General features: G+C 39.9%; 2 protein-coding genes across 2 annotated transcripts; both read right to left on the bottom strand.

Annotated features, from left to right (window-relative positions):
• Window positions 1-2,924: 2,924 nt before the first annotated feature.
• klhl3 (kelch-like family member 3) lies at window positions 2,925-15,880 on the bottom strand. Its single transcript, XM_063000595.1, has 15 exons — window positions 15,615-15,880; window positions 11,270-11,389; window positions 9,922-10,028; window positions 8,978-9,099; window positions 8,161-8,323; window positions 7,947-8,056; window positions 7,109-7,225; window positions 6,862-7,011; window positions 6,632-6,749; window positions 6,355-6,552; window positions 5,489-5,590; window positions 5,160-5,288; window positions 4,927-5,067; window positions 4,376-4,519; window positions 2,925-4,272 (listed from the first exon to the last, which is right to left on the bottom strand). The coding sequence occupies exons 1-15, from the start codon at window positions 15,626-15,628 to the stop codon at window positions 4,244-4,246; spliced, it is 1,764 nt and encodes a 587-aa protein (XP_062856665.1). The 5' UTR covers window positions 15,629-15,880; the 3' UTR covers window positions 2,925-4,243.
• Window positions 15,881-20,154: 4,274 nt separating this feature from the next.
• hnrnpa0a (heterogeneous nuclear ribonucleoprotein A0a) lies at window positions 20,155-23,348 on the bottom strand. The gene is made up of 3 exons (XM_063000594.1): window positions 22,455-23,348; window positions 20,464-20,599; window positions 20,155-20,321 (listed from the first exon to the last, which is right to left on the bottom strand). The coding sequence occupies exons 1-2, from the start codon at window positions 23,287-23,289 to the stop codon at window positions 20,544-20,546; spliced, it is 891 nt and encodes a 296-aa protein (XP_062856664.1). The 5' UTR covers window positions 23,290-23,348; the 3' UTR covers window positions 20,155-20,321; window positions 20,464-20,543.
• Window positions 23,349-23,964: the final 616 nt, after the last annotated feature.

Below are 23,964 nucleotides of genomic sequence, written 5' to 3'. Positions count from 1 at the left end.
TTTGGCTTAACCTTCTGTAACAGCTTACAAAATATCCTTAGCTTGACTCTTTGGGAGGAAACCGGATCATCCAGAGGAAACCCACGTGGACACAGGGAGAACATGCAAACTCCACACAGGAAGGACCTGGACCACATGGGGATCAAACCCAGGACCTTCTTGCTGTGAGGCGACAGTGCTACCAACTTAGCCACCATTAAGTATTTTGTTTAAATAACATAGATTTTGAATTATTACTTTTTTTATTTAATTAAAAAGGCTTAGAGTTGGAGTAAACAACTATTCCGAGGTCGGCTGTGGTACTACATTTGGGAGATGTACTTACCATCAGTTTACCAGTGAGAACCACCAGTTCACGAATGCGAACCACTGTGCCAGATTTTTAACAGATCTTACAGATCAAATGTTGAATCGAGACACAGTACACTATTCAGATTATTTTTGCAAGGTACAAAAACATTGCTGTTTATTGTTCATAAACATCTTCACATTCTCCAGCTCATTACAGATTAATACAGCTTGTATTCAGGGTGTCTGCAGACTTATTGATACTATTGATATGGAGTAGAATGCACTGAGCTTCAGACTTTTCAATACTTATTAAGGTCTTACATTCATAATATGATGTTTAAGGCAAGCTAAGACTTTTGGGGTGCTTGAGTGGCGCAGTGGAAAAATACATCCATGGTACAAATCCCACAGGTGCTATTGGCCCGTTGGGCGTCTGAATGGATATGATTAGCTAAAGTCTGTCTGTGGGGCGGGGGGGCTGTTGCATCAGAAAGGGCATCCAGTGTAAAACTGTACTGTCTGGTATAACCCCTACATACAGGAACAGGCAAAAAAGCAACTTTTAAGGACTTGCAGACACCCTGATATTTTATCTAAATTACATAATCTGTTCGAATCACAAGCAAATGAAATGTTGAATGGTAAAGTAATCTATTTTAAAATGTACAATAATATTTTAAATTGTCGCTTTTATTATCATATTGCATTTAACTGCTTATTTATTCCCACATATTATTGCCTTTAAAGATGAACTGAGTTCTCTTAGGTTACACAAAGCGTATTTCAGACCAAAACACCTTAGTAACATTTGTAATGTACACAGAATTTTTGGTACACCCACCTTCTACAGAATCTTACTGTACATTTTATCACACAATTGATAGACATTAATTAAATAACTTCACTACATTTACTGGTGTCTTTTGTAACACAAGGAAAAACATAATCCTCTCCCAAGTTTTTGGAATGGGCTGAAGGGATTATATTCAAAATAGGCAGATATTTAAAATAAAAAAGTAGTAATTTTATTTTAAATAGCATAACAACAGTGAATACTAGTGTTATATATAAACCAGATGCCTTTTGTAGCCTACTGTGTTAAAGCAGGCTAGGGAATTGTTACTGTTGCATAGCAACAACTCGGAGGGCATTGTCAGTATTAAAGCATAACCAGTAAGAAATTTAGGGCTTCTTTATTTTGTTTTATGTTATATAAAATTGTTGTATACAAGCAATAGAATACTCGTTAACATGCCATTTGAATGACATACTTTTCTCATTTGTACAATATAATACTGAAGGTTTGTTATTTCCTGCTTGGCAGCAATATGCCACCATAATTACAAGATTTACTGGTTCTAGCTTTATAATGACCCATGATACAAAATACCTACATTTTACTAAATGAAAATCATTATATAGTTAACTGCAGTTTAAGATGTAGTCAGACTCCATACTGACTCAAAAGAGCTTCCATTTGTGATTTTAATGCCTAACAAAGGTTATTTTTTTCTTCACACATTAGAATGACAGCACTCTCTAAGGGCCGCAACCAAGGGTTTAAAAAAACCTGCAGTATGTGATATGTCAAATGGGATGGAGACTGGTTTGAGGACACTGAAGACCATGTTCACCAGTAGTAAAGCTTAACTTCATTTTCAGGTATTAGGGTGGTTTCTGCATTCATTTTTAAAAGGTCTGGTAAGAATGATCTAAAGTATCTAGTAAAATGTTTAAAACAATAGATATTGCACATAAAGGCTATACTTAATCAAGTTATACTATATTCTGAGTAAAGCCACATTTGTCTTTTAACCAAGTGCAAATGAGCTGTGCTTAGTGCGGTCAGCCAGCACAGGGATTTTAATGCGAGCTGCGAAAATAGAGTGCAGTAAAAAGGTTTTGTGGCATGTCTATAATGGGACTGAAGAGGCTGTTTAGCTTGCTTTTTATTTTTGTAGTTTGTTTTCATGTTTATGATAAGTGTCATTAAATCTATTCCACCTCACGGGAACAATATGGATAGTGTTTCTTTAGAATATCTTGCTTTTTGTTTGGGTCTTCAGGCTTCTTATTGGCTTGTTCATTGTATTTCTAATTATATTCATCGTCGTCTTGTTGGTCGTTCTCCTCCTTTTACCTTAAACTCTTCGAAGCATTATTGTCCTTTCCAATATTCTGTTTTTAAATGATTTGTCCAAAACAAAATAGCTTCACTTTGGTTATCTGGGCTTTAAGTGAAAGGTTAAGTTTGCTTTGATTAAGAGCATTCATATCAGCATCGATATTCTGACTGTCCTGCTTTTCTTACTGTCCAGCTTTCGCATCCAGAAAGAATCAAAGAGAAGACCCTAGTCTGGACAGTTCTGAGCTTCTGACCAATGAGCCTTCATTGTAACTTATCCAGTATGGCTTAAATGGTGTGATCTCATGCAAGACACTGAACTCCATTGGCTTACAGTGTAAAAGCAAAACTTGGGCAGCTAAAACATGCAACTTCATGCAAGGATTTCAAATACCTTGTATAGTCATGACCCCCTATAGATTAAAATAATTCTCAGTATCTCTAGTGCTGACACTATAGGCCATCATCTAAACAATAACAATGTTAGATTATACATTTCCAACTGCGAAATAACTAACACCAACATTTGGTATTAAAAGAAACAAACAAACAAATAAAAGCCAGCTTGGATGAGAGTAGTCTTTTAACATTATAATCATGACATACTGTAGTTCTGTGTACTTAATTTTTGGTTAAAAAGCCCTGGCTTAATGCACCAGAATAACAACATAAAAGGGCTCACACACCCAACGTTTCTGAGTTTTGTTACGTCCTATAAAGGGTGTGCTTCTCCTTGTACTGTTTTAATAAACAATAAATAAAGAATTAAATTTGTTTCTGACAGGGTTTTTAAAATACGGCACTGACCATTTTAAACTGTTATTTTTACACTAATTTAACAGATCCTTGCAGTAAACAATTGTTAAACACCGTGCTTTCACTTGAGAAATTGAGATCAGTAAAACAAATCTTCTTTGAATATTTAATATTACTGTATTTGTTTAAAAATCGCAAAAATGCCTGTGCCTTGTACATAGAAGGTAGGTGTACCAAGTGCATTACTACTGAACAGATCTGCCTCACTGATAAAAGTGCATATATGCAAAGTACTCACATGAATGGATCATTTTGGCACATTTCCCTGTAGTGTTCATGATGTTTATCAGTGTCCACGCACACGTATGTAATACATTAAACACATTATGGCACAAAAGCAGCTGGCAATAGCCACGCTTCAGTTAGTTGAAGCATTGTTTCTACAGTACAGCTTGTCCGCATTCATGGTTGAGTAAAAAACAATTAAAAGAAGGTAAACAACATAAAATCCATTTATGAGAATGTGGTCAGCCTAACACTGAGCATAATCTGCTAACTGGAGCAGGACTAATATACTTTCCTGTTTGCAGCTGTGGTGGTGAGATATAAAGCAAGTCTGTGGCTGTTGCTAAACACCATGTACGATGTGGTGACCTATTTTCATGCCCCAAGCCCACACATTCACCCTTTCACCATAAAGTTCAATGGCGGTAGCAATGTCAGTGATTTCAATCAGAAGTGGAGCAGGCAGAAAAGGGGCACTACACCTCAGACTGGACGCTAAATAATTTAGCTTAGCCCACCTGTTCATCCCTGATGGCTCCAGCCAGGCCACTTTAGCCGTGGACTTGCAGGTAAAGTGGTCATTGGGGTATGTGCAGCAGCAGATGGCACATTACAGCAGGCGAGAAGCTGGCAGTCAATCAGTCTGACTTGTGCACTTCTGTGGTAAGCGCCGGCTCAGCGTGACCAGTAGTGACAGACTGCTTCAACAGAGCTGATTTAAAAGATGGTGTGTCTACCACTGCTCTTCAGGTCAGTCAACGAACTCCTGCTGGCCACAGTTCTGGGTCATAATGGCTTGTCGATAACCGACACCCCTAAAAGAAATGTAAAACAGATTAATGTATGTGCCTGTGCATTCCTGTCCGAGTGTGATGATAAAACTAACTTCAGACTTATAGGTCGGCACTGAGAGCTCACCTGCATAGCTACGGCCGTTGCTCATGTTGGTGGGAAGTAAACTCCACTTGTCTATAGCGGGGTTGTAAAATTCCACAGAGGAGAGGTTGCACGAGCCGTCATCTCCACCAATTACATACAGCAAGCCGTTTATGGCACACACTCCTGCACAGACAAATTACAAATAGAATCCAGATGTTTACAACTTAAGAAATTGTTTCTTTTGCTTTTTAATGTAAATTGTATTATTAGAATGTCACCAGGAAGAAGATGGGTGGTCATAAGTTATCAAACAAAGCAGAGTTGTCTAAATGTTTGTGCCAGCAGTGGCAAAAAGTCACCCAACAGCAATGTGAGAAATTGGTGAAGGCTAAACTTTCTGCATGTTAGGATGCATGGTCATGGTGAGGTGTTCAAATATTTTTGGCCATATAGTGTAAAATAATATTACAAATAATAATATTTAGGTTCACAGGGCACCTTTTCCTGCATTCCAATGGACTTAAATGTTTGAGGATTGATATTCTTAATCATTCAGTCACTCTGCCTCACATAATGCTGCCGCTACTCACCTGCATTCCTCCTGCACATGTTCATGTCACACACCTGCCTCCAGGTGTTAGTACTTGGGTCATACAGCTCTACACTCTTCCTAACCAAAGGACCATCATGTCCTCCTGCTGCATATAGCTGCCCATTTAGCACCCCAACACCTGCACATACACAGTAAGCACATTGTTAACACAAACACAACCAATCAGCACACGGCAGATGTTGCACATGCAAAGCCGATCAGCTTCAGTACCTGCTCCACTGCGCCTGGTGCTCATGTCAGCTACATACTCCCATTTATTACTAACTGGATTATACTCCTCTACTGTGCTCAGACACTGACGAGATGCCCCGTCATATCCTCCTACTGCATACAGCTTTCCTAAAAACACACGCATTCTCACTGCAGGTACTTACAGAAGTGCACAATTTCAAAACACATGTAAAATAATAGTGAGTCTGTGTTTATGAAATCTAAAAATACATCTTGTGTTAAGAGATTCATAAGCACAGAAGGACAGCTATGCTTTCTATAACATCATTTCTAACAGTGTTTCTTAGGCTGACATCGACAGTGCTTACCATCCACCACTCCCACCCCCACACTGCTGCGCCTGGTGTTCATAGGAGCCACAAAAACCCACTCGTTAGTCTTGGGGTTGTATGCTTCCACTGACGATAATCCTGGAGAGGAACAAGTTTGAGAGAGTGAGTAAATGTATATAGCAAAGTCTATAAACCTCATGTCAAAATATGTTGTATTATTGGAATGTGATCAGGAGGAAGATAGAGGTCGCAAGCCATCAAACAAAGCCGAGCTGCTTGAATTCTTGCACCAAAAATGGCATAAAATCTCCCAACAGCAATGTGAAAGACTGGTAAAGAGCAAGCCAAGATAGATAGATAGATAGATAGATAGATACTTTATTAATCCCGAAGGAAATTGAGGATGATTGAGATGCACGAATTGGGGTTATTGCACAAAATATTGATAACCTATGACCCTTCTGTCCATCTGCAGTGTAAATATAAAATAGCTTAGCCACCTACTACTATGTTTTGAGATATGAAAGGAGAATTGGGTACTTTAAGGAACCCCACATAGAAACCTCCCAATTTTCATATGAACCAAAGGAATTAAACAACCTGTGGTTTAATTATAAATAAGTTTGTTAAATAATAATGTAGTTGAAATCGAAATAAATAGTATCATTGTGCTATTACTGTGTCATGCAGCAGTACGCACTGATTTTCCATTCCCATTCTCCATTAAATAAGCCAACTCAAATTTCTAACACATCTGTACTGCTCATGCTTTCAGGTATCAAACTGCAACACTACCCTTCGAAATTTATGCAACCACAGCCTCCAGGTATCACTTATTTAAGAATAACTACAATAACAGAGAACAACAAACACATAATGAAGTAGGGAATGGCTAGTTGTACCTGTGCTGCCATCAAACCCCCCAACAGCATAGAGCAGTTCCCCCAGCACGGCAGCTCCCAGTGTACTGCGACGCTCCTGCATGCTGGGAACGGTGCTCCACTGATCTCTCACACCATCGTACACATCCACTGTTCTCACACGTAGAGAGCCGTTAAATCCCCCCACTGCATACACCTTACCAGCCATATACACCACCCCTGGACAAGAAACAAGCACACAGATGAGCTGAGAGGACACCAACACACAGGAGGGTAAAGTAAACAGTACATGTCTGACCTGCTCTGCAGCGTCTAGAGGGCAGATCAGCTACTTGGTACCAGCGATCCTCCTGAAAATCGTAGCACTCAACACTGCGGATGGCTTTAGGAGCCTGACCACCCACCACAATCATCACCTAGCAGCAGAAAGAAAAACAGTTAGTCTTAGGGCAGGAACTTCTTATTTATCCACTCAAGTACAATGAATCAATACACTGCACATTTTAGAGGACACTTAAGAACTTTCACCTTAGGCAGGCTGACAGGCGTGCGTGGTCGAGTCCTGTCTGTCTTTATTAGATGCCGCTGGTCTGCAGGCAACAGGTGGTACTTCATAGCTTCAATGAGGAAGTCCTTACACGTGTTATTGTTTTTGATTAAGGCCTCCTCCTCTACAATCTGCTCACAGAAACAATCCAAATAAAAAAATCAACTGACCCTAAAACCACATAATGACAAAAAAAACAAGGCACGAGCGGCTAAAAGTCTGACCAACCTGAACCAAGTAATCTCTGGACAGCAGTGGCAGCCTAACATGCTCCATGAGTTTAGGCATGTGCTCTAACCGAGTCTCCTTATCGTGCTTTATCCATGCAATCATAGCTTCAAAAACCTGTGGGAAAAAATCAAAAGTGCTTCAGGTTTAGCTGTTCACCGTGTCAACATCACTGTGCTGGTTCTAATAGCAGATGACAGTTGGCAGCAGCAAAGTGTTTTATAACCTGCTGATGTGAGAGATAAAGCAAATAGCAGTTAATGGTGTGTGAGGGCTGCACATAGCTCATCTCCTACCATACAGCAGCCTGCTGGGCTGGATATGTAACACAGCCTTAAGTCGTCTATCTAAAGTGTGAATTCACCTTCAGTCAATATTTTGTAGAAACCCCTTTGGCAGCAATTACAGCTGCAAGCCTTCCTAGATACATTTCTAAGCTTTGCACAACTGGATTTTGTTAGTTTATAATTTTCTACATGCCAGATCCAAAGTTGTGTCGAGTGTTAATTTATTTTATGCATGTCAAAAAAAAAAGAATGCTGTGTGTGGGAGGGGAGCGAGTGGGGATGCCATTGGACATTTGTCAATATGTAAAAACACTGTTGCCTGCTAGTGTAAATGTGGGTAAAAGAGACAACTAAAAAGTTAATTAACACATTGCTAGTTTGGGCCCACACCTACGATTTAGACACATAGTGTCTAACGATTTAGACACATAATATAATATCCAACATGAGACTCTAGTGGAAGATTAAAGAAGCAAACCTTAATTTGAATGATCAATTTGATTTTGTTTAATTGAAAACATTAAACCTTTTACCATTAAATTTATTATTACCTTTTCTTCAGTGGATACAGTTAGCTTGTCGCTGGAAATGAGACTGCACACCTGCTGCAAGGAAAGCCCCATGAATTCCTCTCCCAGCATGACCTCAGAGAAATGTTGCTCTGCACAGCACCAAAATATTACACAAACTACTGTGACATTGCTGCTACATTGTACAACATCAGTTTCACATGCTTTAGGCACAATATTGCTTTAGCAAACTCACCAGCGAAAGCATGGGCCTGGTTAAGCAGGTCAGAACAGGTGTGCAGGTCAGCAAAGGAGCGGATGCCCAGGCAATTAGTAGGGTGGAGCTGAGTCTGCAGAAACTCACAACATACTTGCCTCACCTCCATTAGTTGCAGCAGGCTAGCTGCTGGTAGAAGCACCTGCACATTACACAAAATCAGCCCTAAACACTTAAGTCTTGAGCTCCAGGGGTGGTATGCAGTTGCTGAACATTTAGGTGACCATAAACCGAGCCATATACAGGTTATAACATCTGTAATGTGTACATAATTTTATGTAATTAATAGTATAGATAGTAATTCTAAAGACATGACTTCAAAACTCAAAACAAGCTGTCGTAGGTAGAACGTTTGAGTACTAGATAATAATGAAAGGTGGTGATTACTAAAATAACAGGCAACATTTTTTGACTGGCAGGCCTGGATAACCCTCTCCCCCCCCCAATCCTAATTAAGGGTGCATTGGTTCCAGAACCTATTCTTGGATGCCTGTGCACAAACTTGAAAAAAAATGTTCTGGTTAGGACACTAGTCTGTCATAGACTAGGGACATTTTGTATTAGCATTTAAAGTATGTGATCTTCCTGACAATGAAAGCTAGGTCACTTGACTTTGCTTCAAGATATATTTGGTTCTATTTCATAATATGTACTTATATATCAAAAATAGCTATTTGTACCCATAAACCATTAGTGCACAAAGACAATAGCTGTAAACAAGAAAACCAAAAAGCATACAAGCACATTTTAAAGTGGTATTTGTCCTGAAAACCCAATAAAAAGATGTTTTACCCACCTGAACATTGTCCTCTGACACATCAATTTCTGCTGTGTAGATATAATCCACTAGTTTCCTGAGAGTTTGTCCATCCACATCCCTAATCTCCACACACGTGGCTTTACTTTCACTCATTTCTCCTGAATTAAGGAAACACAACACAACAGGACAGGGATTTAAAATCTGGAGACTGTGAAGGCCACTTCAGGATATTTCAGGACTGATTTGGAAGTGTGCTTGAATCTCAATCTAGCTGGAAATCCAATTATCACCAAGGTTCAATTTTACTACAGAAGGCAAAACATTCCTCCTTGAAATGCCTTGGTGTTTCTAAGAATCAATGATGTCAGTCTCGTGGTCAAGCCTGCCAGTTTCTGTTGAAGAAAAACATCATTTGAAAGTGGTGATAGTATTCTACTGGTCATGAGACTCTGCTTTCTTGCACCAGACAAACAGCTGATCCATATAGCCAAACAGTTCGAGTTTTGATTCATCACTCCACAGAGCTGTATCCCACAACTCTGCAGGCCTATCAGAATTCCTTCAGGTGTATTCCAGTTTACCATTCCTGTGTTTCTTGATCAAGAGTAGCATGCATCATGGAGTCCAGTCATGAGTTCCTTGGTTGTTAAGTGATCTTATGGTTGTCACTGATTTATTTGTCCCAGCCTTCATAAAGTCACCAATTGCTAAGACATCTGGCCAGAATTTTGAGCTTTTTGAGCTTATTCTGTCCCCAATATAAATGCTGATACTGCACTTCAATGTGTTTCTGAGGAAGTATGTGTGATGTATGTGAAATGTATGTCGACTGACTGTAGACTCATGAATTCTGGCTTATGCTAATTATCTAACGTGCACAGATTCTCACTTATTTTATTTGTTGCTGACATAGGCAATAACCAAAATCTGGTTTAATCAATGCTGATATACATGCTACATTATGGCAAAAAGTAGGATACCTGTAAACATAGCACAGAAGTAGGGACTACAGGATGCCAACACCACTTTATGTACAGGAATCTCCACTTCGCCAGCTACCAGCAGTACGTCACAAAGCATCTTTCTGCTGTCCTCACATGAAGAAATACAATAACTTTATTAGCTTCTTTCAATAAACAAAAGTTCTCCACACTGAAGTAAACAGCCTAATGATATTGTCACAAAAAAGGCATTTGCACTATACACAAGGTGTATTAAATGCATCTAACACTGCAGGATATTTCAGTGCCCACGTATAAAGCATTTTCTAGAGCGGTGCCATATTTCATATTAACTATACATGAGAAAACGTACCGTAATAAAAAAAAATACTAGAACCTAGGGCTGGATGGTATGACCAAAAATTTGTATCACTGTATTTTTTAAGATTCTGACGGTTTCACGTTTTTTACAGTATGTTTTATTTATTTGTATGATTTTTTTGTATGACTGGGACTTTTTATATGTATGTGACTTATTTTGGCTTAACTATTACTAATTTCAACATGTATATACGGTTTTGAGGTTTGCTTGGAACCACAATATATGATGGAATCAGTATGCGTGAAACAATTTAATTGTTTATTTAATATTTAAGTATTATACCATTACCCTTAGCTCTCCCTTTAACAAATAAAACAACATTTGCAATTTCCCAGTCACCAAGTGCAGTTATACCGTCATACTGATGTATGACTCCACTTTATATGTCTCTGCTTCCATCTTGCTTCTGTGTTGTTGCTATAGCAACTGACCTGAAGTTTTTTCGCCCCAGTAAGAGATACCTCGAATCCAGGGTTTAATAGTTTTAATTGGTTCCATAGTGCTTTTAGCGGCAAACATTATTATACGATTTGCTGCCTATTGAAGCCTACAGGTGTTGTATTAACTATTCTTAAGTATGGCTGCATAAGAAAAATCCATACTGGAATCAAAGCCAGTATACCGAATGAAGAGTCATACCGCCCAGCACTACTAGAACCTTGGATCAAATAAAAACTATTCCTATCGGCCAGGTGGGCACCTTCACAGACACATTATTGGCTGTTATGTGTTAATATAGGGTGAGGGACCTCTGCTGGTCTGCCTATTATTTGTAGGCAGTAATGATTGTGACTGGAAATAAAAGGTGCTTGGGGGCATGTCTGTAAGCTGACTACTAGGAGGCATGTAAACAAGTCAGCTTGTTTTTTTAATGCTGTTTTTTAATCTGATAAACATTTTTGTTTAATCACACTGTTTTTTTACTCAACATTCAACAGTATTTAAATAGTAAGAACAATCAGATATTTTCAACAATTTTATAGAAACTAAATCTCATGCACTTACCTTCTTAGATCATTCATGACTCTAAATGCTTTCCTCATATGGGTATGATTGAAGGTGTGCATCCCTGGGTCTCTTCGATCCTCCTCCAAATCCAACACTGTCCTGGCTGGAGCTTGGCTCCTGGTGTTCACATAAAAATATATTATGCACACATCTTCTACATACAGGGGTTGGACAATGAAACTGAAACACCTGGTTTTAGACCACAATAATTTATTAGTATGGTGTAGGGCCTCCTTTTGCGGCCAATACAGCGTCAATTCGTCTTGGAAATGACATATACAAGTCCTGCACAGTGGTCAGAGGGATTTTAAGCCATTCTTCTTGCAGGATAGTGGCCAGGTCACTACGTGATGCTGGTGGAGGAAAACGTTTCCTGACTCGCTTCTCCAAAACACCCCAAAGTGGCTCAATAATATTTAGATCTGGTGACTGTGCAGGCCATGGGAGATGTTCAACTTCACTTTCATGTTCATCAAACCAATCTTTCACCAGTCTTGCTGTGTGTATTGGTGCATTGTCATCCTGATACACGGCACCGCCTTCAGGATACAATGTTTGAACCATTGGATGCACATGGTCCTCCAGAATGGTTCGGTAGTCCTTGGCAGTGACGCGCCCATCTAGCACAAGTATTGGGCCAAGGGAATGCCATGATATGGCAGCCCAAACCATCACTGATCCACCCCCATGCTTCACTCTGGGCATGCAACAGTCTGGGTGGTACGCTTCTTTGGGGCTTCTCCACACCGTAACTCTCCCGGATGTGGGGAAAACAGTAAAGGTGGACTCATCAGAGAACAATACATGTTTCACATTGTCCACAGCCCAAGATTTGCGCTCCTTGCACCATTGAAACCGACGTTTGGCATTGGCACGAGTGACCAAAGGTTTGGCTATAGCAGCCCGGCCGTGTATATTGACCCTGTGGAGCTCCCGACGGACAGTTCTGGTGGAAACAGGAGAGTTGAGGTGCACATTTAATTCTGCCGTGATTTGGGCAGCCGTGGTTTTATGTTTTTTGGATACAATCCGGGTTAGCACCCGAACATCCCTTTCAGACAGCTTCCTCTTGCGTCCACAGTTAATCCTGTTGGATGTGGTTTGTCCTTCTTGGTGGTATGCTGACATTACCCTGGATACCGTGGCTCTTGATACATCACAAAGACTTGCTGTCTTGGTCACAGATGCGCCAGCAGGACGTGCACCAACAATTTGTCCTCTTTTGAACTCTGGTATGTCACCCATAATGTTGTGTGCATTGCAATATTTTGAGCAAAACTGTGCTCTTACCCTGCTAATTGAACCTTCACACTCTGCTCTTACTGGTGCAATGTGCAATTAATGAAGATTGGCCACCAGACTGGTCCAATTTAGCCATGAAACCTCCCACACTAAAATGACAGGTGTTTCAGTTTCATTGTCCAACCCCTGTATATGGTTCTCACTGTCAACAAAAAATTTACACTTGTGTTTTCTTGTTTAAACAAACCTGCTTTAACCCACTCGCTTTAATTTTATCCCTAAGAAAGATGAGCCTTGTGTTGAAGCAGGACAATACAGTATATGCTGTATATATACAGTGTATCACAAAAGTGAGTACACCCCTCACATTTCTGCAGATATTTAAGTATATCTTTTCATGGGACAACACTGACAAAATGACACTTTGACACAATGAAAAGTAGTCTGTGTGCAGCTTATATAACAGTGTAAATTTATTCTTCCCTCAAAATAACTCAATATACAGCCATTAATGTCTAAACCACCGGCAACAAAAGTGAGTACACCCCTTAGTGAAAGTTCCTGAAGTGTCAATATTTTGTGTGGCCACCATTATTTCCCAGAACTGCCTTAACTCTCCTGGGCATGGAGTTTACCAGAGCTTCACAGGTTGCCACTGGAATGCTTTTCTACTCCTCCATGACGACATCACGGAGCTGGCGGATATTCGAGACTTTGCGCTCCTCCACATTCCGCTTGAGGATGCCCCAAAGATGTTCTATTGGGTTTAGGTCTGGAGACATGCTTGGCCAGTCCATCACCTTTACCCTCAGCCTCTTCAATAAAGCAGTGGTCGTCTTAGAGGTGTGTTTGGGGTCATTATCATGCTGGAACACTGCCCTGCGACCCAGTTTCCGGAGGGAGGGGATCATGCTCTGCTTCAGTATTTCACAGTACATATTGGAGTTCATGTGTCCCTCAATGAAATGTAACTCCCCAACACCTGCTGCACTCATGCAGCCCCAGACCATGGCATTCCCACCACCATGCTTGACTGTAGGCATGACACACTTATCTTTGTACTCCTCACCTGATTGCCGCCACACATGCTTGAGACCGTCTGAACCAAACGAATTAATCTTGGTCTCATCAGACCATAGGACATGGTTCCAGTAATCCATGTCCTTTGTTGACATGTCTTCAGCAAACTGTTTGTGGGCTTTCTTGTGTAGAGACTTCAGAAGAGGCTTCCTTCTGGGGTGACAGCCATGCAGACCAATTTGATGTAGTGTGCGGCGTATGGTCTGAGCACTGACAGGCTGAACCCCCACCGTTTCAATCTCTGCAGCAATGCTGACAGCACTCCTGCGCCTATCTTTCAAAGACAGCAGTTGGATGTGACGCTGAGCACGTGCACTCGGCTTCTTTGGACGACCAACGCGAGGTCTGTTCTGAGTAGACCCTGCTCTTTTAAAACGCTGGATGATCTTGGCCACTGTGCTGCAGCTCAGTTTCAGGGTGTTGGCAATCTTCTTGTAGCCTTGGCCATCTTCATGTAGCGCAACAATTCGTCTTTTAAGATCCTCAGAGAGTTCTTTGCCATGAGGTGCCATGTTGGAACTTTCAGTGACCAGCATGAGAGAGTGTGAGAGCTGTACTACTAAATTGAACACACCTGCTCCCTATGCACACCTGAGACCTAGTAACACTAACAAATCACATGACATTTTGGAGGGAAAATGACAAGCAGTGCTCAATTTGGACATTTAGGGTTGTAGTCTCCTAGGGGTGTACTCACTTTTGTTGCCGGTGGTTTAGACATTAATGGCTGTATATTGAGTTATTTTGAGGGAAGAATAAATTTACACTGTTATATAAGCTGCACACAGACTACTTTTCATTGTGTCAAAGTGTCATTCTGTCAGTGTTGTCCCATGAAAAGATATACTTAAATATCTGCAGAAATGTGAGGGGTGTACTCACTTTTGTGATACACTGTATATATGGGCATATGGCACAGCGGTGCTGTTTTTGTTCCTGTTCCTTTTGTCATTGCTGGGTTAAGAATAGAATGTCAAGCAAAAATAATCAGCCAGAGTGCTCTTGTCATATTGTGACATTTATGAGGAGCTGGGTAAGACATACACAAAGAGACAAGCAATGGTGTCTAATGGTCCTACAAAAGGTGTGTACAATGTTTAAAAACACCAGCAACAATGGTGTACCTGAAACTCTTATACTACCATGTCAGTGCCTTGCTGTTATTGGTCCAATACCCTAATCATTTCTGGTCAGTGGTGGTCTTATGGTGGTCTCTTTTCAATAATAAACTAGAGAGGCTAACAATATCAAACAGCCTACATGCACAGTGCTGCTTTATGGAATGTCTACTTAATAATTACATCCAGGAAAATAAAACAAGCCAATATTTCAGCAAACTGTTGCTCCTTTTTGTTCTCCATCAGACAAATGGGAATCAGAGGATATTAACATTTAAAGTCAGTTAAGGGAAATCACATTTATTCTTTTTAACCATTTTAGCAAGGTCATGCTGCTGGTCTGTAACCACCAGAAATACTGGATTACTAAGCTACCACATGGCACCACACACTTACACATTAATTTACTCACACCTGGGCACAGTTTCGAGCTTAACTATAAACTGTTTTGAAAGGTAATAAAAGAACCCAGAGAAAAGCACATTGACATGGGGTGAAAAAACAAAACTCTTTACAGTAAGTGGAGGCAATGATCAAACCCAGGTACCAAAAACCATGTTATTGTACTGCATTGTAGTGCATAGTTAAACTTTATTAGTGAGATCCATATCACTGACACTACTCAATACACTCCTAATTTTTTAATTCTTTCAAAAAAGAAAAAGGCACAGTATCAGTTGAAATAATTTAAAAGTTGATAATAAAGTTTGACTGTACGGAACACTGTGACCTTACTGTGAAGTGGTTTAGGAAAGCTATAGCTAGCTAGGTTAGCTAACGTTACAAACTATCACATTAAGGTGTCCTGTTTCGCTGTTAAGGCTGGTTTGTCTTCGTCACCAGTTTAAAAAAAACGTATTTAGTGGAAGTAATATTAATAATATTAATAACAGAGTACTTACCTGACCAACTCCATTATAACCGGAGCACTATCAGGCTAGCACAGTCGCTAACGGACAGGTTTGCTAAGGCTAGCTGCTTATTCCGTTCATTCGGTTGCAGTTCATAACCGCACGGGTTTTTCGGCTCGTTTTCGTCTTGTAGTGTCAGGTTCGTGTTTTTTTATTTATTTATCGGTGCACCCAGCTGTGCTTTTTAGCTCCGTGTTACACAATGTGCATTCACACGCACTTGTATGTTTACACACTCAACAGTCGACAGCCTGACTTTCCTTCCATCTCTGCTCATTGACCCTCACTCAGCACCGTCCAATCGGCACTGAGGACCCACGTTGCCAGGCAACAGACTTAACGTCTCCAAGATAACGTCTCATTCGGTATCATCTTCTATAACCACTTCATCCTGATCGGGGTCGCAGTGGATAGGTGGCTGCACAGATAGAATGCACATTCTCGCTTATTCTTTCAGTTATGAGCAATATAGAGCAGCCAATCTACCCAAGGCCATTTTTAAGACAGTGGAAGGAAATCAGGAGGACCTACCCGAGGAAACCACAAGGGCACAGAAAAAACAAAGACAACTTCTCACCCTAGAGCTGTGCAGCACCCACACTACCTGCTGTACCACTATGTTCCAATCAAGCAATTCAAACTACTTTATCCTTTTCACGGCTGCAGTAAGTCAGGCACCACTGAGCACAAAGCAAGATTAAATGCCACCCTATATAATATTATATACTTTTTTAGTTACACATATGGACTCTTAAGAGCAACTAGTCTGATGCAGGAGTGCTTGGAGGACAGTCATGCATACACTGGAAGAACATGCAAAAACTCCATACAGACAGTGGCTAAAGATAATTCATTCTGGCCAGCTGTGTTACAAATGATTTAACAATATAATTAAAGCTTGTGTCCATGACACTATTTTTAAGATAGGACTTTATTAGATTAGATTAGATTAGATTAGATTAGATTAGATTTAATTCAACTATATTGTCATTACACATGTACAAGTACAAGGCAACGAAATGCAGTTTAGCATCTAACCAAAAGTGCAATAGGCAGCAAGTGCAGGATAAACGGTATCTACGATTATATACAGGATATGGGCAGTGGTATGAACAAGATATACAGGTGAATATATTATTAAATGTACTACTGTATAAACAAGATATCCAGCTAAAGACATAATATACAGATTAAGGTGCAGATTAAGATTAAGGTTATATGCAGATTAAGGTGATACAGATTAAGGTGCTATGAACATAATAGAGGAATGTGTATATAAACATAGTAAACAGATGTATACAGTATAGATGGAAATTATGAACAAATGAGATATGTACAAATGAGGTATGAGGTATGTACCAATGATATATTGGCAGAAAAGGTTTGTAGTGCAGGTTTATTGATCCCCTTGGGGAAATTAGTGTTCCTCCTGCCCTTCTCTTTACCTTTTACATATCTGATTTAATATATGGCTCTCCTATATGTCATGTGCAGAAGTTCTCAGATGATACTTCTGTTATGGTGTGTATCAGAGAGAAAGAAAAGGAAAGAAGAGCCTGACTAACACCATCGACTGGTGTAAAAACAACCATCTCCAACAGAACACCAAGAATAAAAGAGATTGTGGTGAATTTCAATAGAAGTCCCCACCAACCCCTCACATTCCAGGAAGAGAACACTGAGGTGGTTAAGACCAGTATGCGTCTGGGTGCTCACCTAAATAATAAGCTGGAATAAAAGACAAACAGAGCCAGCTTTACTGTTTTTTTTTATTTTTAGAAAGGCTGAGGTTCTTTTGTGTTAGGGGTCAGTTGCTTAAAACATTTTATGACTCCATAGTGTTAAGAGCCATCTTTTATGCTATTGTGTGCTGGGGCAGCAGCATCAGGACAAACTGGATAATTAATAGGCCAATCAGACTGTACATGGTAACCTTCCAGTTTAAAAACATGAAAAAATATTTAATTATTACTAATAATCAATGCTGCCATTGTTTGCAATTTGTACTTATTTACTTGCTGTGGTTCGTTATTTTTCAACATTATCTAGATCTGGCAGTGAGGCACATTGATTGTCTCTTAAAAATGCATTTTTAATGATTTTTTGTTTCTGTGGGAACTAAGCATTTAAATATAAATACAGTGGTGTTAAAAATAAAGTGAATAAAGCGCAAAATCATTATAATAACTTTTATTTCCATAAATGCAAATGCACTGAAAATACTACACTTTCAATTGTAAATCAAAACATTAACTAAATGTAGCCAGTTTGTGTCAATCCTTTACAGAAAGTTAAGAAAAATGAATATTAGGCTGTTCAAAATAATAGCAGTGCCAGCATTTTTTTTTTTTTTTTTAACTCAAAAAATGTAAGTATAAATTGAAAAAATGTTTGAGGTTTCACTTTACTTTAAATTACTGAACTAATATTTAGTGGCATAACAATTGTTTCCGAGATCTGTGTTGCATGGAGTCGACCAACTTCTGGCACCTCTGAACAGGTATTCCAGTCCAGGATGATTAGACGACATTCCACAGTTCTTCTGCAATTTTGGGTTTTGCCTCAAAAAATTTGTTTCAGATATCAGAACACAAGTTCTCTATGGGATTGAAGTCAGGGGATTGGGCTGGTCACTCTATTACCTCAATCTTGTTTGTCTGTAACCAAGATGTTTTGGGTCATTGTCATGTTGAAACACCCATTTTAAGGACATTTCTTCTTCGATATAGGGCAACATGATCTCCTCAAGTATTCTGATATATTTAAACTGATCCATGATCCCTCGTCTGTGATAAATAGACGTAACACCAAGGTATGAGAAACATCCCCATATCATCATTTTGTACCACCGTGCTTTACCACCTTCACAGTGTACTGTGGCTTGAATTCAGTGCTCGGGGGTCGTCTGACATACTGTCTACGGCCACTAGACCCAAATAGAACAATTTTGCTTTCACCAGTCCACAAAATGTTGAGCCATTTCTCTTTGGATCAGTCAATGTGTTCCTTGGCAAATGTTAACCCATTCAGGACGTGTCTTTTTCTTAACAACGGGACTTTACAAGGAGTTCTTGCTGGTAAATTGGCTTCACTTAATCGTCTTCTGTAACTTCAGATGTTCATTGATCTTTCTGGAGGTGATCACTGGCTGAGCCTTTGCTATTTTGACTATTTTTCAATCCATTCGAACAGTAGTTCCACGCTTCCTTCTGCGTCTTTCACTTTAAGGCATTTGAGATCATTTTAGCTGAGCAGCCCATAATTTGCTGCACTTCTCTGTATGTTTTTTTCCTCTACAATCAACTTTTTAATCAAAGTACGCTGTTCATCAGAACAATGTCTGGAACAACCCATTTTACCCAATATTTCAAAAAGAAATGCACTATGACCAACCTGTGCAACATTTGCCACCCTCCTACCTTAAATAAGGGCCAAAATTGACACCCGTTCTTCTGCAGAATGAATGACTTCACCAATTGAACTCCTCACTGCTATTATTTTGAACAACCCCCTTTCAATCAATGCTTCAATTACTCTGAATGAGCGACATGCATGTCCTAATTGTTGGGTTTGTTTTGTTTTCATTACTCTACTGCACTTTCAAGTGAATTATTTGCAATGTAGAAATATATTTTCTACTAAAAACAGTGATTTATCAGGTTAATGGTGTTGGACTGCTATTATTTTGAACACCACTGCACGTAGCCACTGTGGAGGTTTGAGAGGAGCTTTATTTGTATAGATGACTGCTGAGCGCCACCTATTGTGTCAGAAACGCATTGCAACCTAAATGCTGACAACAGCTTGTAAAAGATACTAAAAATAAACAGGTTATGTAAATATTAAGCAGATTTCAAATGCACTTAAATTGGAGGTAACTAAAATAAACGACAGCTTTTGGACAGCTAGAAGCCATTTACAAAGATCAAACCGCAAACCTTTTAACATTACCACTTGAGAAATAAGAAAAGCAAAGTGATTCCTTGGTATTAGACCATGTTCATCAATCTATGTATTGACCTTGAGCAGTTAAATACTGCTATTACTTGCATCTTTGCACAATATTGCATTTCTGCACCTTACCCTTATCTCTGCTGCTACATATATATATATATATATACACACACACACCTTACACTTAATTGTATATCAGAATGTTTGTTTTTTTACCTTACTTGTTTACACAGTACCATGTACCGGCCAACACTACTCGTTTTTGGTCCTATTTCTTTAAATTAGAAATGCCTGTTGTATTTATTGTACTGTATATATTGTATATATATATTGTATTGTTTTGCACTTGTGTTCTCTTTTGCACCCTGGTCCTGGAGGAACGCAGTTTTGTTTCGATATGTACTTGTAGATAGCCAAAATTAACTGTAATGTCATGTACATCAAGTATAAATCAAAAACCCTATTTTAAGAATTGTTTCTGCACTACAATGGTCCAAGTAAAAATTTCACTGGTACTTATAATTAATAAACCTTAACAACAACAAAAATTCACTTAAAGGACTAAAAGCAAAAACAGTTCCTTTCACATACTTTATTAACTCCACTGTATATGCAGATGTTTATTTTCATTACACTACAAACAGCTTCAGACATTAGTTCCATTCAGTGGATCAGCCATAACCCCAGCAGTTCTTCTTCATGGCAGTAACTTGCTCACAGATGGCATACCATGCTCTTTTGAGTCTGAAAAAGAAAGACAATGTGATATTTAAGTACTATAACAAAACAGGTTTAACAGTAAACAAACCACTACAGTATTATCCTTTAGCAGTATGTAATCTGCTCTTAAATGTAACCACGATCTCATTGTGCATGGTATGCTTACCTTGGGATACTCCAAGAGCTTTCCCCAGTATTCACACACCAGGTCAGAGTCAAACCAGCCTCAGCATCTGCAAAGCTTCATCAACCGACTGGACTCAAGACTGTAGAGTTTCCAAACTCCACCAGTTTTGTCAGTTCTGCAGAATGGAAAATAAGAAATGTTAAGCATTATCCAACAACTCACAGTCAGCCTGAATAACAGGCTAGTTAGTCTGCCCAACCCATGTTCACATGTATGACTCACCATCCCCTCAGGGCTAACTGTCAGTAATGAAAGGGGTGTAAAATGTTAGACAAAGTAGCCAGTACTACTAAAATGACTACATAATATTGAACCCCTTTTAGTGTGCCATAATGTAAGGGACAAAACACAAGCAAACACCGAGATGATGAGGGAGGGGGAAATTGATAGGATGTAAGGTAAATAACTGAAACCACAAACCTTGCTTAATAATGCTGATCTCCTTGCATTGGTTGTCATAAATATCTGGAGCTAATGCATCAAGTAAACAGGAACTAAGCCCCACACTCCGGTATGGCCTTAAACTGAGAATTGCCTAAAATGTTGGGATTAACACATAACTAGAGACGGAAAAACCACAGCTTCAAACACAGAACCAAAAATTCTAATTACCACCTTGATCATTAACATAAGTTACTCAAGTACTTAGAAATAGATGTTGCATGCACGCAAATAGCCGAGTTCAGTCAATCCAGGTGGATCCATACGATGTAAGACAATGTGATGTCTTGTGTATAAAGTATTTCTACAAACCTGAAACCTGGTGTGAATATCCTATGGACTTTCAGCTGGGTTTCTACAGCTCTGGAGTATCTCTGGAGAGTCCAATGACGTAGTAGTGGGCACAGCTAAGGCCTAGGTCCACAATATGATTCTAAGAGTACTGGAACAAAGCTCTAAACATATTTTACAGTAAGTAAATACAACATAAGTTTAAGTGAGGGATGGAGAATTATTACATTCCCCATTCAGTGTGTGTGATTTTGACTGTGACTAATGCATGTTGTAATGAACGTGGTGTTTTTGATGAAATAACAGCTAAGAGTTTAGAATGGCTGTTGGCACCTAAACTCTGGTCTATTGAATGGCAATAAAGCTCATCTAGTCAAAACGGCTAAGAGTAAGAACTTTATTTAATAGAAATACATACAGTGTGCTCGTAGCTGAAACATAATAGGGCAATAACTTTCGAAGTAATACAATGAGATGGTATAAATGAAGTCAACTGAAGTTCTTAACTGAAGTAGGAAAAACCACCAAAACCTAGGAACAAATGCACTGCAAACCACTAGGACATATTTATAATAACTATATAATTTAACATGGTGTTAATATTAAACTGCGCGTCAGTCACTATAGCGTGTGCGATGAGCGGCAGGACACGTGACCTGGTCCTTTCAGGCGGGGGCGCTATAGAGGGGTCAGAAACGCCCAGTCGGCCATAAGGCCTAAGACTTCTATTGAAAAATGTCCCAGATGTATCATCACAGCCGTAAAAAATAAACATACAACACATATGCTAAAATAGAAAAATACAAGCCTAGACTAGACAAGCAAATACTAATCTTAACTTAATTCAGACTTGGTAAAAAAAAAAAAAAAAAAAAAAAAAAAAAAAAAAAAAATAATAAAAAAAATAAAATAATCGACATAACCTGTTCACCTTTAATAGACACATAAAATAATCTGGAGTTCGAGTTCTATGAAAATTAGGCCTATTTCGGTGGAAGAGATCGATGAATTGAAGCTGCGTGTGACCTTGATTGCTGGGTTTATTGAACACGCCTAGTCTAGGCCGGTTGAAGATGCTTGTATGAAAGGATGAACTAGTCCTGGGGTATGGAGGTTTTAACCTAGGCCTCCTAAAAGCCTTTAATAAGAGGCTCCGTAACCCCCCCTGCCGCCTCCGTAACCACCAGCCCCGCTGCCACCTCGGGAGTACGGAGCGTTGGTTCTGCCCGAGTAATTACCTTTCATTGGACCATAGCCCGAGGCCTGCTGGCCGTAGCCGGTGCCAAAATCATTGTAGCCGTTGCCGCCACCGTAGCCCCCCATCTGGTCGTTGTAGCCACCTCCGTAGCCACCACCGTAACCGCCTCCGTAACCACCAGCGTAGCCGCAGTCGTTTCCACCTCCGTATCCGCCGCCATAGTTGCCACCGTAGCCGCCGCCTCCACGTCCAGCGCCGTAGCCGTTCTGAGGCCTGCCCATGCCGCGGCCTCCTGCTCCTCTTCCTCCGCGCACACCGCCTCGCCCGGAAGCCGCCGTCTGCATTTCTGTCTTAGTAAGAGCTTTCTTCACTTCTACTTTGTGTCCGTTAATATGGTGGAACTTGAGCACCACCGCTTTGTCGGCGGAATCGTTATCTTCGAAGTAGACGAACCCGAAGCCGCGCTTCTTGCCGGTCTCTTTGTCTGTGATCACCTCGGCCTTCTCGACGGCTCCGAACTGAGAGAAGCAGTCGATCAGGTGCTGTCCTTCGATATCGTCTTTAAGACCACCGACGAAAATTTTCTTGACCTTAGCGAGCGCTTCTGGCTTTCCGGCGTCCTCCCGAGCCACGGCTCTCTTCAGCTCCACGTTGTTACCGTCTAACACGTGAGGCCTGGCCGCCATTGCTGCATCGGCCTCGCCTGGAGAGGAGTAGGTGACGAAGCCGAAACAGCGCGAACGCTTCAGCTGCTGGTTCTGCACCACCACGCAGTCGGTCAGGGAGCCGAACTGTTCGAAGTGTGTCCGCAGACCTTCGTCGGTGGTCTGAACGTTCAAGCCACCGACAAAAAGCTTGCACAGTTGATTCTCCATTTTCACTACTGTTGGTTAGCTGGCTTGTCCTAGGAGAGCAGAGTGGTATGAAATGGCGGACTCTGTGCGCTCAATAAAAGGCGCAGCACCGGCGGGCGGAGTGATACCACATGACGTCATTGAGTGCGCTGTCCTTATTGCGTCCCCATTCGTCAACCCCCACACTCTTTTCAAATTTAAAACAGGAGCATGCGCACTGCAGCTCATGTATCCCTGCACCCCACTGATCAGAAAATTTAGGTAAAATTCCTTTATTGGGATAATTAAACCCTACATTTTATAACATATTACTCAATCTAGCATCTAAATCCAAAATATTTTATAAAACTGTAAATTGTAACTGCTAATAAAATTTACAGAACAATACTAATACACCACCTTAATATTTTATTGAATAATTGATCAGAAAACAATAGGAGTTCTGGTATAATCTCAGACATGTTAATAAGATTGGCTGATCAAAAAAAAAGATCAATCTAAGATACATTTTAACGTGTTTAACTGTGTTTTACACTGTAGGCTTGTAATATCTATAGTTTTTGTGTTGAATCGTGCATTTACAATTTGTGTTACTTTATTTAGCTTTGTTAAGGAATTTAAGTACTTTTTCAGTTTCATAGGGGGTCATGGGAAAAAAAAAACATTTTAATGAAATCTAAAATAATGTGTCTAAAA

Source organism: Trichomycterus rosablanca, chromosome 8 (assembly GCF_030014385.1).
Source record: "Trichomycterus rosablanca isolate fTriRos1 chromosome 8, fTriRos1.hap1, whole genome shotgun sequence".
Taxonomy (NCBI): Eukaryota; Metazoa; Chordata; class Actinopteri; order Siluriformes; family Trichomycteridae; genus Trichomycterus; species Trichomycterus rosablanca.
Note: the sequence above shows the minus strand (reverse complement) of the source record. Positions and strands in the feature narration are given on the sequence as shown.